A 16,469-nucleotide genomic window follows, 5' to 3' on the forward strand; every position below is an offset into this window, starting at 1 on the left:
CTAATTGGTATTTTCACAATAATCACTCATTTGTAATCAGGGAGGCAGTTCTCTAAATCAGGGGTCCCCAACCTTTGGGATATAATGCCTGATGATCTGAGGTGGATTTGATACAATAATAGGAATAAAGTGAACAATAAATGTAGTGGACTTGAATCATCCGCCCACCCCATGGGGGGGAAAAATGTCTTCCATGAAACTGGTTTCTGGTGCCAAAAATGTTAGGGACTGCTGCTCTATATGAAAGAGAATCCTGTTCTGAAGAGACTACGCAATAAATCATTACAGAGAGATGGGGGCCAACTCATAGGCAGCTTTTTACGTCTTGTTGGAGGTGTCAGGAACCATGACTTTAAGTAAGAGAATGATATGGTCAGATTTGTCTTTTAGAAAGATCAGTACAGCTGTGTGTGATGAATGGACTCAAGGAAGTGAAATTATGCAAGAGGAGAAAGCAGGTCATTTATTTGGAGAGACTATGTGAGGGGTGTCCAAAGACAGCTGCAAGAGGAAAGGAGGGGCTGGATTTGAGAAACATTAAGGGGTTAGAAGCAGGGTTTAATAATTATAATTGAATATGTAGGATGAGGCAAAATGTAGGCATCAAGGACAACTCAAGAGCTTTCTGTTTTGAATGATGGAGGACAACAGCTCCATCAGCTGAGGCACACGAAACAGGAGAGTCAGGTCTGGGGGCGGAGACAATGGGTTTCTTGGCCATTTGAATGTAAAGTGTCTGTGGGCTTCTAGAACATTCAAATAACTGTCAGGCGATAGCTGGATATAAATAGGATTCTGAAACTCCGGGGCAAGACCAGGGATACAAGTATAGATTTGTATAGCCTTCTAAGTCCACAGTTAAAGCCATGAGAATAGTTGAGATTATTAAATATAAGTGAGCAGACAAAGAAATATGGTTGATAAAGGCTAGACTCCTGAGGAACACTAACATTACAGGGCTGGAGAGATGAGGATTTCAGACAGGAGTCTTGGAAGAAATAGTGGAATAGTCAGAACAGGAGAACCAGAGAGTACCATCACAAAAGCCAAGGGAAGAGTGATTTTGATAAAATGACTATTCACTGGTATCCAAAGTACTAAAGAAGTCTAGCTGGAGGACTAAATATCACTCATTAAAAGTGGCAATATGGGGTCAGAGATTTAACAGTGGCAAGATATGAAATACCCAGCAGGAATGCTGACTGAGTGTGAAGCTCAAGGTAATGAGCTTAACTTGGATGTTAGGTTGTAGGTAGTGGTAGGACATTTAATTAGGAATACCCAGAACTGAAAATAAGAATAAGGAAAGGGGTCTAAGTTAGTTATTTTGAGTCATTAGTTCATAAGTAATAGTTAAAATCATGGGCACGAGGTATCTCAGGGAAACTATGAAGACTAAGAAGTCCAAGACAGGAACGACAATGGAAGAAATATTTAAAGGGCTGAGTGAGAACTTGTCGGGAAGCCAAGGAAGTTTTCAAGAAGGTAATGATGAATAGTGTAATGTTTGTGCCACTGGAAGGCTTCTGCAAGTGTGAGGTTGGTGGGGGTGGGAAAGGGTTACATCCGTGTTCCATTCTCACTTATAACTTAGACAGTGAAGTCGTGAGAAAGGAGCTGTGACTGTTCTTGGCATCCCTTGGGTTGGTATACTCTGCGGAACTGGTGTCCAAGAAATGTTTATTGATTTGCTGACACACAAAAGGCTGGTGCAAGTGACATTGTGAGGCCCCCAGCGAGGCTGGCAGAAGGGAGGATGGGTCATTTAAGACCCTGAAATCTGGCAGGAATTTGGATTTGCTGCAGCTCTCCAGGCACCTCCCAAGAAAGGAATAAAGCCCCTGGGTTTTTATTTTTGGCTGCACAGGATCTTAGTTCCCTGACCAAGGACTGTATCAAGGGCTATGGTAGTGAAAGCTCTGAGTGCTAACCACTGGACTACCAGGGAACTCCCAACCCCTGTTTTTTAATGTTAATAACTATTAATCTATTATTAATAATTCCTCATACTGTTAATAATACCTTTGGCAGTTAACAAAGTATCAAGACAATTACCTCAATTATTCCTCACAAAAGCCTCAGGAGGTAAGCATGATTTACTAGTAAGGAAACAGAAGTTGAGAGGTGTAAGGAGGCTACTTAATAGTTATTAGATGCAGACCCAGGGCCCAAGCCTGGATTGCTCCTTGCTCTTTCCTCTACACCAGGGGTCCTCAACCTCTGGGATCCAATGCTTGATGATCTGAAGTGGAGTTGCTGTACTAATAATAAAAATAAAGTGCACAATAAATGGTGATGCAGTGGTAAAGAATCCACCTGCCAATGCAGGAGATGCTAGAGACTCGGGTTCAAATCCTGGGTGTGGAAGATCCCCTGGAGTAGGAAATGGCAACCCATCCCAGTATCTGCATGGAAAATTCCATAGACAGAGGAGCCTGTTGGGCTGCAGTTCACAGGGTTGCAAAGAGTCAGACACGACTGAGTACACATGCACAATAAACGTAATGCGCTTGAATCATCCTGAAACCACCCCACCCCAGCACCCCAGCATCCCAGCCCCCATGGGAAAACTGTCTTCCACCAAACCAACCCCTGGTGTCAAAAAGGCTGGGGATCAACCACAGCACCACAATGCTGCCTGTTAAATTTGATTTCTGTAGTTTTTAAGCTGAATTGACATTAAAATTATATTAAATTTGGTTTCTGTAGTGGAGATTTCAAGCTGAGGTAGTATTATTAAAATAATATCCTTTTGAAAAATATTTATTGAGTATAAATAAATGTCCTATACATTAAATATCAAGAAATATTCATTACTGATTACAAGTCGGCTGTAATACTGAAGGAACCACAGAATCAAAATATCCACCCAAGATACAGTAGTGATAATTCCATTCCAATACTGAACACAGTAATGATTTACTCACAAGACACAACAAAACTCACCCAAAAAGGCCATCACTTTAACCAACCTATAACACCACAAGAGAAAATGGTTTTGAAACATACTATGCACAGTCCCACCAATCTCATCTTTTCCATCAATTTATCAGGTCAGTTTGAGATTGTGGCGATATGCTGTCACAGAACTTAAAAGATTTCCATTTCCTTGGTTTTATTTCAAAATTATTATTAAGGAATTAAGACAGACATATCCAATGATAGTTTTAAGTAAGTTAGTCTTTCATAAGAGAAAAGAAATAAAAATTTAGTATAAAGAAAGCCTCCTCCAAGCAATGAGTCTCTTACTGGAAAAAAAAATAAAATAATTAATTTTTCCTCCAAGGAAACGAAAGAAACCTAAATCTGTTATGGCCAACTTGGAAAGATAAATATTCCCCAGCCCCAGAATACGCGTTCATTTTACACGATGTACTTGAATGATGCAAGTCTACGAAGCAGGGATCTGTGGCAACCCAAATTCATCCACCAGGACTCCATCCTGTGAAAAGAAAGAGCTGTTCAGCGTCACTATTTTCCAACTGACTTAAAAAAAAAACTGATTTCAAACATTTAGTGGTCAAAATTCATTTCCAAGTGGTTAATCAATGAAAAAAAAAATCTCACTGAGAAGATGAGAACAAGCTTTTTTTCAAGAGAGGTAAAGTGGCAAGTGATAAACCAGAAAAAGAAAGGGAAGGGATCAAAAGGGCTGGCTCTGCAGAGGAAGGGGACAGTGAGAGAGTAAGCCCTGAACGGGGAGAGGGGGCTGCGAGTGTCCAGGACGTGAGGAGCGGCCAGAGTAAAGGCTGCGGAGTGGGCACTTGCCTCCGGATGCCCACTTTCACTCTGGTCCCTAAAGCCAAACAGCACCTTTTGCAGCCTCACCAACCCTCGAAGGAGTGGTGCCCAGGACAGGAGTCACTGCCATATGATACTTCACTACAGGCTTCTAGGCAGTGACTGGGCGTCCCTGGTGGCTCAGACAGAATCGGCCCGCAGTGCAGGAGACCCAAGTTTGACCCCTGGGTCAGGAAGATCCTCTGGAGAAGGGCATGGCAGCCCACTCCAGTATTCTTGCCTGGAGAATCCCATGGACAGAGGAGCCTGGTGGGCCATAGTCCATGGGGTCGCAAAGAGTCAAACATGACTGAGCGACTAAGCATGCACCCACAGGCAGTGACTATCAATTCAGAAACCATAGCTTAAGAGCACATTTAAATCAGGAATCTGTGATCTTCTAAACATGGAAATAACATACATGCTTCAGGAACCTGTTACCAGGGATTTAAAAAGATGAGCTATGGTAGTGTTAATAAAAACTATTTCAGGAATGCTGAGAAAAAACAACCTATGCAGCTGGCTCAGAGTGGTGTGGACGGCACGGGCAGCAGAAAAAGATTAAGGCAACTCCAAGCACAAGGAGGAACAGGGGGTAAAGTGGGGAAGACCAGCCACAGGCCAGTGTAGGGAAACTGGGCTTCAAAGGGTTCCCAAAATAATGACAGTCTTTCCTTGTTCGTTCTTAATACCTTTCAGATGCCCAGGCTGATGATCAAGCATAAAGTCTTTACCATTTTGCATTGAAAATATGAACAGAAAAAGCTTTCACCTTGTTCTTCGTGTCAGTGGGAACACCTTCTGGAATTGCGGGCGCAGCTGCTGCTTCATCCAGATAAGAACTGTCTTCATCGGCCAGAAGCTCATCGCCCAGTGCATCCAACTCTAAGTTGAAACAGTCAACATTTAAAAAAAAATGTAAGCAAAAAAACTGGAGGCTAGGGATGACTTCCCTGGTGGCCCAGTGGTTAAGAATCCGTCTGCCAATGCAGAAGCCATGGGTTTGATCCCTGGTCTCGGAACTAAGATTCCACACACCGCAGGGCAACTAAGCCAATGTACCACAATTACTGAGCCCACGTGGCCGGCAATGAGAAGCTACCACAGTGAGAAGCCTGTGCACCACAACTAGAGTAGCTCCTGTTCACTACAATGAGAAAGCCCGCACTCAGCAATGAAGAGCCTGTGCGCTGCAATGGAGACCCAGTGCAGCCAAAAAAAATTTAATTAAAAATAAATAAATAAATAATTTAAGAAAAAGAAAATTGGCAGTTAATGTTAAGAAAGTCAGCCAAATTATTTGCAATAAGATGAAAATTTAAAAACAGAGAAGGGATTGTTAATTTCTATTTTCAAAATAAAAGATGGCTATTATATGGAATTTTCAAGGAAACTGGGGTGGTAAAAGTCCATGAAAAACAAAAATCAAAATAAAACAAAACAACTATTTCCCACAGGTTTATAAGGCCCTAGTATTCATGAGAAGACTGTATAGTTATTAGTAGGCCAATTCAAATTAGAAAATCCTGACAATAACAAATGTAAAAAATTCTTTTCCATTTACTCATGAACTTGAAAACAGCCAGTGAGGGAAGGCATGAGATTGTTGTATAGACAGTGACCATGACATGAGATCAGGTTTAAAAGTAAGTCTATGGCAAAGTTGGAAGTGAGCAGGGGGAATAGCAACAGCAGGTAGAAACTCATCAGAGGAAACTCAAGATGAGAAATAAGAAAGCAGAAATAAACAGGGTAGAGGGGAGAGAAGGGAAGGTTATAGTCAAAACAAGAACATGGAGATAAAGTAGTAGTAATGGGACAGGGCAATCATCCAACAGGAAACCCAGTTACTCATGCTAGAAACTGACAAACATCTTTGACATCTCCCTCTCTCTCCACATCTAATCAATCATTAGGTCCTGTCCATTCAACCTTCTAAAATGTCTTCAGTATGTCCACTTCTCCCTGTCTTTGCTGCCACCGCCTTAGTCTCAGGCACCATGATGTCTTAAATGGACTACAGCAACAGTTTCTAAACAACTCTCCGTGAGGCCACTTCTCAACAACCCCTTCCATTTCATCGTGCTAACCTCTGCTAATCCTTCGGGTCCTAAGCCTGTTCCCTGACTCAAAACTAAGTTGGATTCCTCTGTGTTCCTGTGGTACCCCATACTACTTCTTCCCATCAGTCTGTGCTCTTTAACTCACGCAGTTTCTTACCCCTGCTAGAGGAGAAGGTCCAGGAGTGCAGGGATGGTGCTGGTTTTCCTCAATGCTGAATCCCCAGCATCTAACACAGGGCCTGGCATACAGTAACTGATGCACACTAAGTATCAGTATCTGCCAACTACTGTTTCTTGATCGGCTTTACTGTTCTGAGGAAGAGGACTCAAGCAGGAAAATGAAGGGAAAAAAATAAAAAATGGCAGGCAATGACAGTGTTTGATTACCAAGCACCGGGTCAGCAGAGGCCTTTGCCCGGATGTTCCTTCAGAGCTTGTCCACCTCAGAGTTGGTGAGGTATGCTGGTCTGATGTGGCTGCTGCCCAAGCCCTGTGCCCAGAGCCTGTACCACAGATGAACTTTCAGGGAACCCTCATAGAAATTTTCTCTAATGCTTGGGAGAAAAGATCCCTGACAGTTGTTCCTTTCAGACGCTAGGCTACATATACATTGCTTTTTCTAAAACTTACCTGCTTCGAGGTCATCTTCATCTAATTCTGGGGTGCCATAACTGCGACTCAGTGCTTCTTGGATTTCATTTGCATCTTCCATCATATCCTCTAGCTGGTCTTGTAGATCCTACAAAAATATATATGACAGGATTTTTATTCAGTTCTTACCATTTATCCCTAACTACCCCCTGTCTCTATTCTCTCCCCTGAATCTTAGAAAAAAGCCATAGACCACATAATCTTCCCCTATTTTTGGTGGTAAAAATGTAAACTTGAAAAATAAAGAACAGAATTAGTAATCTTGCATTTGAATTTAAGATGCTTCGTGGAAAATCAAAGTGCTATTGCAAGAAAAGATGCCCATCTCTCTCTTTACAGACAGTTTGCTTGAAAAAGGAAATCAAGCAACATTTATGCTATCAAAAATCTTCAAGTTAAGAGAAAGAAGGTAACTGAGACATTATGCTTCTTGAGTCAGCCAAAGACTGACCACACTGTGGAGGGTAAGGAAGCAGTAGCAGAAACAACTGGAAGGTACAAAAAGTTGTACTGGGCCCACCCCACATGGCGAAACAGAAGTGGATTCAGCATAGGCTTGATATCTGAGACAAGGCTGGTGAAAAAAAATTGACCGAGGGCATATATCATCTAGGAATAATCTATCTGTACTTTACTAGGAAACTACTGAAGGGCCACAAAGAATGTAAAACCCATTTGAGAAGTGGTATAGCGTAATAAAGGGCAGTTAGTATAATGATAAGAAGAGCAGACTGTGGTTAAACATTACCAAGCTAAAGTTTTATTCAGTATTCAAAAGTTTTATTTCATATTCAATGAAAAGTAATGTCTCTTAGGCTTAATTTGCTCATCTATAAAATGAGGTTATTAATAGCCATTCTTCATAGGTAATGATTTATTGTAATAACATATGTCATAATATGTGTCAAACACTAAACACTTAATACTATATATTGTCTCTTATGTTAAGGATGTACAGAACAATTTGTTTTTCATATGCTGAAAATTCCACACAGAGGGGAATGGACTCCTGCTGATAATGCAGAGGTTCTAAATCAACACTGCTTATTCTTCAGAATTTTTAGAGCAATGCAAAACGTTTAAAAACTCCTTCCTCACCCCCAAATTAGAGGTTTGTTTTTCCACATAAGGGATAGAAAATAAAATGGAGAAAAATACTTTTTTAAAAAGAAAATGCTTTCTGTTTCCAAGTACCAAACTACCACATTGCATATACTTTAACAGTCTGCTATGCAGAGAAGCACTGGCTGAAACAATAATTAAGAGGGCGAAAATAACGTAACTAATCAAGCTGAACTCATTTTAGACTTTTACATATCAAGATAAGTCACCCAAAATTTCAGAGTGATCTGAAATTTTTTTATATCTAATAGGATCTCATAATCCTATTAGAAAGAGTAGGATTTCTAGCAATAGACTCCAGGATAGGCACAGGAAAAAAATCATCACAAAGAATTAGCAGGTTCAATTCTACAAAAACAAACAAAAGGAATACAAAACCAATACAAGCACTAGACTGGACCACAGAAATTGGGAAATAAAAAATGAAATAGGAGAACACACATGTAGAGGCAAAGTTTTAAAATGAGCACTAGAAAACAATAAAAATGCTTTTCAAGTAAAATATTTTAGGAAAACAAATGGGATTCAAACTATCCAGCCCAGTCAAAGACACACACCCATACACATCAAAAAAGTTAAGAAAGGGGCTCTCCACCTATTATGCAGGCAAGTCTATTAGGGCAGGGGTCCCCAACCCCCAGGCTACAGACCAGTACTGGTCCACGGACTGTTAGGAACTGAGCCTCACAGTAGGTGAGCTGTGAGTAAGCGACATTTCATCTGTATTTTTAGTTGTTCCCCATCACTCACTTTATTGCCTGAGCTCCTGTCAGATCAGTGGCAGCAGCATTAGATTCTCATAGGAGCATGAACCCTACTGTGAACCATGCATGCAAGGGATCTAGGTTGCACGCTCCTTAAGAGAATCTAATGCCTGATGATCTGAGGTAGAGCTAAGGTGGTGATGCTAGTGCTGGCGAGTGGCTTCAAATAGACAGTACCATTAGCAGAGAAGTTTGACTGCACAGAGACCATAATAAATCAATTGCTTGCAGACTCACATCAAAACCCCCAGATGGGACCGTCTAGTTGCACGGAAACAAGCTCAGGGCTCCCATGGATTCCGCATTATGGTGAGCTGTGTAATTATTTCATCATAGATCACAATGTAATAATAATAGAAATAAACTGCACAATAAATGTAATGTGCTTGTATCATCCTGAAACCACTGCCCACCCCACAGTCTGTGGAAAAACTGTCTTGCACAAAACCAGTCCCTGGCGGCAAAAAGGTTGGGGACCGCTGTATTAGGGGACAGGAGAAGGAAAATCAGGTGGGGAGACAGCCAGACAACCACAAGTGAAAGACGAAACATAAAGAAAACCAGAAATACCAAAATTTCTATTTTGTTCGTTAAACAGCACTAATTAAAACATAAGGAACCCTGGAAGTAGAAAATAAAATTCAGTTCATTGTGTTTGATTATCAAATAATACGATACAAATAAGGCAAGCATACTCCGAACATTTTTCTCAGTGAATCTCTATCACTAAGCCTAAATTCTTGGAAGCAGAAACTGGTGGAGGATTAGAGAAGGTCCCAGCAGTATAAGGAGGGGTGCTGGAAAACAGCAAGATGAGAGGAACGCCTTCACTTACTGAAGACCGGAACTATCACGGAGCACCGTGCAGAAGCAGTAAGATGCTGAAGACACACTAAGAACATCATTAAATGGGACAGAACCGCTTTATGGCACTGAAGAGCCTCTCCTTCATTTGTTCACCAACCACTAAACAAACCGAAGGCCAGGAACTGTTTGGGGCACTTGGGAATACACTTGGGAAAGTGAATAAAACTGAGTCCCTGCCCTCTTAGAAAGAGACATTCCAGTTAGTGTTTAGGGGGAAAGACCACTATCATATGCGTAGAGAAACCTTCTCCTCTGACCATCACCACTCCCTCTGCTAATCCTGTCTGCCATCTGGGCTGCTCAACTGACAGAGTTAAAAGATACCGAGCCCCTAGGGCTCACCACCCCAGCTAAAACATGATCTCAAAAAAGAATGCTAATTTTAGGGACATTATTATTAAAAACCTAAAGAGATAGGGGGAGGTGATCAAGAGGCACAAACTACTATGTATAAAATAAATAAGCTATAAGGATATATTGCACAACACAGGGAACACGGTCAATATTTTATAATAACTATAAATGAAATATAACCTTAAAAAAAGAAGATGACTAAGTTCAGGGGATCTAAAGTACAGTGTGGTGGCTATATTTAACAATACTTGAAAGTTGCTAGGAAAGTAAACCTCAAATATTCTCACCACAAAAGTAACAGTAATTATGTGAGGTGATCTTACAGTAATAACCATTTCACTATATATTTCAAATCACTCCACTGTACACCTTCAACTTACACTCTATTATATATCAAGTGTATCTCAATAAAACTGGGGGTGGGGGTGGGCAGGGAATCTAGAGAGAATTACTAGAAAAGGGGACCAATTCTATACCAGGAACCATGCTAGGTACTTTATATATATTGTCAATATATATATTGTCCCAAGTGTTAATTGAGGACAATCCTGGGAGATGAGCAGCAACATCACTACTTTACAATTGAGGCAACAAGACTAAAAATCATTAAATGAGTTAGTAGCAAAAGGAAACTGAGCGTTTATTCACTGGGTGTTTATTATGTGCCAGGCATTGTGCATTTAGATACACCAGCTCATTTATTTCACCCTCATAATAACTAGAGAATCCTGTGGACAGAGGAGCCCGGTGGGCTGCTGTCCATAGGGTCGCATAGAGTCAGACACAACTGAAGCGACTTAGCACCCATGCATACGTTGGAGAAGGGGATGGCAACCCACTCCAGTATTCTTGCCTGGAGAATCCCAGGGACGGAGGAGCCTGGTGAACTGCCGTCTACGGGGTTGCACAGAGTCGGACACGGCTGAAGCGACCTAGCAGCAGCAGCAGCATAATAACTGCATCTGGTATTAGGATCCTTAGGTTAACAGTGAGGTCCTTTGACGCTTTTCCCCAAAGTTACTCCATTAGTAAACGGGAGGCCCAAGATTCCATCCCTCTCCTGGGCTCTTCCCATCACATACACATTCATGTGGACGCTTTGAGAAACCAGTGTGCATTCTTACAGAAACCAGCACACATCTCACCTCAATCTGGTCAATTTTCACTTGCTTGTATGCTTTCTTCATTTCCTTTACTCCCAATTTCATAGCATCAACCTAAAATAAGGAAAGAGAACATACCATCTCTTAAGAAGCCATGATGGTTAAACTGTCTTTTAAAAACTATAGGAAAAAAGAGCACAAAATATAAATGAAACACAAAAATAAAGCACAAAATATAAAATGAAACCATGGGAAAAAGTGCTTTGGGAGTACCGTGGTCTTGGTGTCCTTCAGTGACTGGATGGTGTAGTTGGCTTGTTCCATATTAAATGACTGTTGGGCGAGATTGTCCCGCTGCTGCTCGTACCTTTTCAGAGTCAAATGAAAATGGTAATGTGAGGCAGATAGAACTCTTCAGGAATAAAAAATGGAAGCAGTAATAAATTGGAAGCAAGTAAAGGAAGGAAGTAAAAAAATGGAAGCAAATAAATTACTCCCCACCCCCCCCAAAAAAAAAACTCTTCAGGAAGAAAGTATCTTTAATGCTAGATAAGAGAATCTTCTTAAACAACAAACCTTAACAAATGTACATAAAAAATGAGAAAAACAATTTAATCCATCTTACACAAACATCATTTGACGTTCCTCCAATCTTCTATCTTGGAATGTACTTTAACTATAACACTATTTTCCACTTAACATTATTACTGCTGGTTTCTACATTGCTAAGAAGTCTTAATATAAGTTTTTATGTTTTAAATTATCTTCAATGCTAAATTCTCAGAAGTGGAATTCTTAGGGGGAAGGAGCAAGACTATATTTAAGGTTCTTCGTACATACAGTGAAACTTTTTCCAGTAGGCTGAACTGCTTGAGCACTGGTATTGTTATTTTATTAATCTTGTATCCATAAATAGGTAATCTATCCAACCTAATATACTGCCTGACACTCCAACTATTTTTTTTAAATGAAGTTTTATATCAACGGATAAAACTGTTTCAAAGACTTATATCACTATAGTCTTTATACAGTATTTGAAAACCATCTAACCATTCAACCAGAAGAAAAACAGTCAATGATGCAGGCAAATGGTGGTAGAATATTATCACACCATTAAAATAATATGTTTCCAAAAAATATTTAGAAGGACAAAAATACTTGTGATACAACATTAAGTAGAAAACAATAACTGATATAATACATGCCATTTGTTTTCTTCTAAAAGATTATATGTACATGTACCATGTATGCACAAGCAGAGAAAGAAACTGTAAGAAATTAGCATTTTAAAGGTGGTTATTTCTGGCAATAGGACTCTTGGTGAATTTTCTCTTCTTCTACTCATGTTTATGTACTTGCCAAGTTTCCACAATGAACATGTATTCTTTTATTAAAAAAAAAAAGCTACTTAAAAATTGCAATGCTGGACTTCCCTGGTGGCCCAGTGGATAAGAATCCACCTGCCAATGCAGGGGACATGGGTTCAAACTCTGGTCCGGGAAGATCCCACATGTTATGGAGCAACTAAGCCCATGCACCACAAGTGCTAAGCCATTGCTCTAGAACCTGTGAGCTGAAACTACTGAGTCTTCATGCCTAGAGCCTGTGCTCCGTAACAAGAGAAGCCACTGCAATGAGAAGCCCACGCGCTGCACGGAAAAGTAGAAAGTAGCCCCCACTCTCCACAACTAGAGAAAGCCCACGCAAAGTAACAAAGACCTTTTTGGTGTTTGTTTTATTATTTCGGTGTGTGTTTTATTATTTATTTTTGGTGCAGCCAAAAATAAATAAATTTTTTTAAATAAAATTTTTTTAATAAAAAAATTGCGATGATATCAATTTAGGAGGTAACAGCTTTACTACACACTCTCATTGCTCTAGGCATCATAGTTTTCTTTTTATAACTCTGTCTAATCTGAAAGGAGTAAGATGGTATCTGATGTTTTATAAGAAGTCATTTTGTAAACAAGAATAGAGGTACCAATAATCTTTCTGCTCTTTATCAGCTGATTCCACCTGACCTCTGCACTCCTAAAGAGGGTCTCATCAGCTGGAGAGCCCACAAGGTTAAGAACCAAAGATAATGTTGGGTTTCTGCTCAAACACTGGGACACATTCACTTAAAACAAATTGCTGCTGCTAAGTTGCTTCAGTCGTGTCCGACTCTGTGCGACCCCATAGATGGCAGCCCACCAGGCTCTTCCGTCCCTCCCTGGGATTCTCCAGGCAAGAACACCGGAGTGGGTTGCCATTGCCTTCTGCAATGTATGAAAGTGAAAAGGGAAAGTGAAGTCGCTCAGTCATGTCCGACTGGTAGCAACCCCAGGGACTGCAGCCTACCAGGCTCCTCTGTCCATGGGATTTTCCAGGCAAGAGTACTGGAGTGGGGTGCCATTGCCTTCTCCTAAAGCAAATTAAGGGCTGCTAAATCTTCTGATGGGAGGGAACAAATATTCAAGTTTCCCAATTTTACAGGCAAACAAATGAAATTTTAAAAAGCACATTCTAATTAAATAAATGGGAGAATCAAACTCTACAGATCTGGGAAGTCTATACAGAAAACACTAGACATACATGGCTACTTAAATTGCTAAAATTAAATAAAATTGGACCTTGAGTTCCTTAGTCATACTAGCCACGTTTCAAGTGCTCAATAGGCACATGTGGCTAACAGCTATTGTACTGACGAGCACAGACAGAAAACATCTCCCATCACAGCAAAAAGCTCTATTTAAATGGACAGTGGTGCAGCAGATGTTGCTGAACATGCAACAGATGTTGCTGAACATGCAGAGGGAGAAATTCTAGTTAACTGTATGTGTAAATGAAATTTGCAATTAACTGAAGAATGCTTATAAAGTGGTGCATGCATGCTAAGTCGCTTCAGCTGTGTCCGACTCTCTGCGACCTTATGGACTGTAGCCTGCCAGGCTCCTCTGTACCTGGGATTCTCCAGACAAGGATACTGCAGTGAGTTGCTGTGCCCTCCTCCAGGGGATCTTCCCGACCCAGGGATCGAACCCCCATCTCTTACGTCTACCTCTCTGGCAGGTGTGTCCTTTACTACCATGCCGCTTGGGAAGCCCTTATAAAATGGTAAGAAAATCTAAAGGAATGGAAGACTATTTCCCTTTTGGTTAAACCTGTTAGAGGAAAGGAGATTATACTTATATAACTTACATCCGCTTTTGCTTTAAAACCCGCAAGGCTTTCTGCTTGACCATATTCTAGGAAGAAAAATAGATTTTAATGAAAGGAAGTAGAAAATATACAAATGGTAAATGAATCCCATATCCTCAAACTCACATACCTACTTCCTCTCACCTTCAAAGTAGTAGACATGGTGGCTCCCAGACTGTTCACCTCCCAAGTGGGCTCTAAGCTCCAGCCCGCCTCAGTCTTTTCATCCCACATCTCAGTACATTTCCTTTTCTAGGGGATATTATTTCTACTCGAAGAGGGCCAATTTTGTATACGCAGGTGCCTTAGAGAGATTCCACATTTGGACAGTCTGCTCTCCACTCAAACTCACCATGCCCAAACTCTTCAACCTGCTATCACCTTGGAAATGACTAACAACAGCCCCACCAGTCTCTCACTTCTCTAGGCTGAAAACTGTTACACCAACCTTACCTGTCCTCTCTCTGTTGTCTCCTCATGCATTGTCATCGTGTTAGATTTTCAGAACTCACTTTCAAAGTGATTCCTCTCATGTCATTCTCATGACTACCACCACGGTTTAGGCTCTCATCGCCTCACGTCTAGGTAGGCTGTCCTGCCTCTGGTCACTCTTCACTCCATGCCATCCAACTACGATGGCAGAGAAAATCCTCTGGTCACTTCGCTTTCTATACTGTTTCATAAATCACTTTGTCTCCTCCAATGAAGACGGAAAAGCAGGTATTATTACTTCACAGATGACAATAATACCTAACACTGACTGTTTCTATGTACTAGACATAGTACTATGTAGGTCACATGAATTACCTTGCTTAATCTCATGCTATAAAGTAGATATGATCCCCATTTTACAGATTGGAAAACTGAGGTTCAGTTTGCTAAGTTCAGGTGCTAAGTAATTTGCTCTCACTTAAATGCCTAGTAAGTTACAGAGATGGGATGGGGGAAAAAAAGCAGCTCAAATTCACAGTCCATGCACTTACATATACCACTCTATGTTTCTTCCTAATAGAAGAGGAAAGTAAGAAATTAAGTGACTTCATAAAGGTCACAGCTAGTAGGTAGTGATGGTATTAACAGAACACTAGTACTTTTCCCCAACATGCCATTCCTTAACCAGTCTATTATATATACCTAACCTGACCAGCCAAGCAACTCATTAGTCTGAGCAGGCTCAGCCTGTCCAGATTGCCACGTTCTCAGTAGAATATGCTAATGCCCACATACATGTTTCTGTGTGTGTGATCAACATCTTCTCTCCACCAGGTCAAGCCCCAGTTTTCCTCTCATATCGGGCTGCAAACTCTCCTCCCTGAAGGACACACTGTCACAAATGTTTTCCCCTTACCAGACTGTGAGCATCTCTTCTATATCCCTCACCAGCCCTTACCAGCAGGCCTTACTTCCACAGGTACTCAGACCAAGGTGTCACAACTTCTGCAGGAGCCGTCTACCTTACCTTTGCAGGTCCCTCCCTCATCTTCTTGATCTGATCCTTATACTTCACTAGTTCAGCATCCAGCCGAGAAATCTTCTTGTCAATGGATTCTGCTCTGCTGTCCACCTTGAGTGGAAAAACATCAAAGGCAGTGGTAATTATTGCAATACATTTACATGAAAAGTGGTAGGGGAGGAATGAATATAGAGGAAGAAAGGAAAAACAAAGAAGAGCATATGGTGAAGGTTGAAAACAGCGATTCCTAATTGTGGGGCAGGGCAGGATTCTCAGAAATCCTGGGGTGGGGGTTAAACTGTATTCCACCCCCCTAGATTCCAATATTCCAGGGGCATCCTCAAGTGTTTGAGCAGAAAAAGAATTTGAGAATCACTCGACTGAGTCGAAGTTTCCCAAGAACTGGAGACTAGGCCAGCCCAGGGCTCAATCACAAAGTGTGTGAAATGAGTTACTGCCCAATGGACCCCGGCTAGGGCTGTAGAGCTAACGCTATTCACTTGGATAGAAGGTGGTGGCCTAATGACAGGAGCTAGAGTTTTGAATTTTGTGTAATAGATCCAGGATTGGGTTACAGATATACTGAGCTAGGATATCAAGCCGAGATTCCTGACGTCGGAGAAGGATGAGGGACGGAAGAGGAGGGAGGGGTAGGGCTGGATGAGGTGGGAAGGGTGTCAGGGCTTATGGCTGGTCGGGGTGACCTGGGCAGTTAACAGCGAGTGGACGCAGCACTAAGCACCAGAGGGGGTGGGGCGCAAGTAGGGTTAAACAATGATGGGTTAGGGGTCCCCGGTTTGTGGTGTCAGCAATGACTTGGGTAAGAGGAACGAAAGTGGTGGAGAGAGCTAAGGTGTAATGGGCCCGGGAGCCAGGAGTAGACGCCGAAGTCGGGGGTGGACGGGTTAAGGGGTGTCAGGGTTCCTGAGCCTAGTTAGCAAGTCTAAGTGCCCACCGTGCCAATGCAGTCAGTCAAGCTGGGCGGCGGAGCCTTGGGTTTCGCTTTCCCGAAGAATCGGTTCATCTTGGGCGGCCGCTGAGAAAACCTAAACACTGGAGCAAAACCAGAAACGGAAGCAGAGTCACCTCCGTCTCCGACTTGACTTCCGGCCTCCCATGCGCAAGCGCAATG

The 16,469-nt window shown here is 41.6% G+C and overlaps 1 protein-coding gene across 1 annotated transcript; it reads right to left on the bottom strand.

The window, feature by feature from the left end:
- Positions 1-2,747: 2,747 nt before the first annotated feature.
- On the bottom strand, positions 2,748-16,463 carry CHMP5 (charged multivesicular body protein 5). Its single transcript, XM_043927422.1, has 8 exons — positions 16,293-16,463; positions 15,344-15,448; positions 13,885-13,931; positions 10,978-11,071; positions 10,747-10,818; positions 6,474-6,582; positions 4,553-4,665; positions 2,748-3,442 (listed from the first exon to the last, which is right to left on the bottom strand). Exons 1-8 carry the CDS (start codon positions 16,359-16,361, stop codon positions 3,392-3,394), a joined length of 660 nt encoding a protein of 219 aa, XP_043783357.1. The 5' UTR covers positions 16,362-16,463; the 3' UTR covers positions 2,748-3,391.
- Positions 16,464-16,469: the final 6 nt, after the last annotated feature.

Source organism: Cervus elaphus, chromosome 16, assembly GCF_910594005.1.
Source record: "Cervus elaphus chromosome 16, mCerEla1.1, whole genome shotgun sequence".
Classification (NCBI taxonomy): Eukaryota; Metazoa; Chordata; class Mammalia; order Artiodactyla; family Cervidae; genus Cervus; species Cervus elaphus.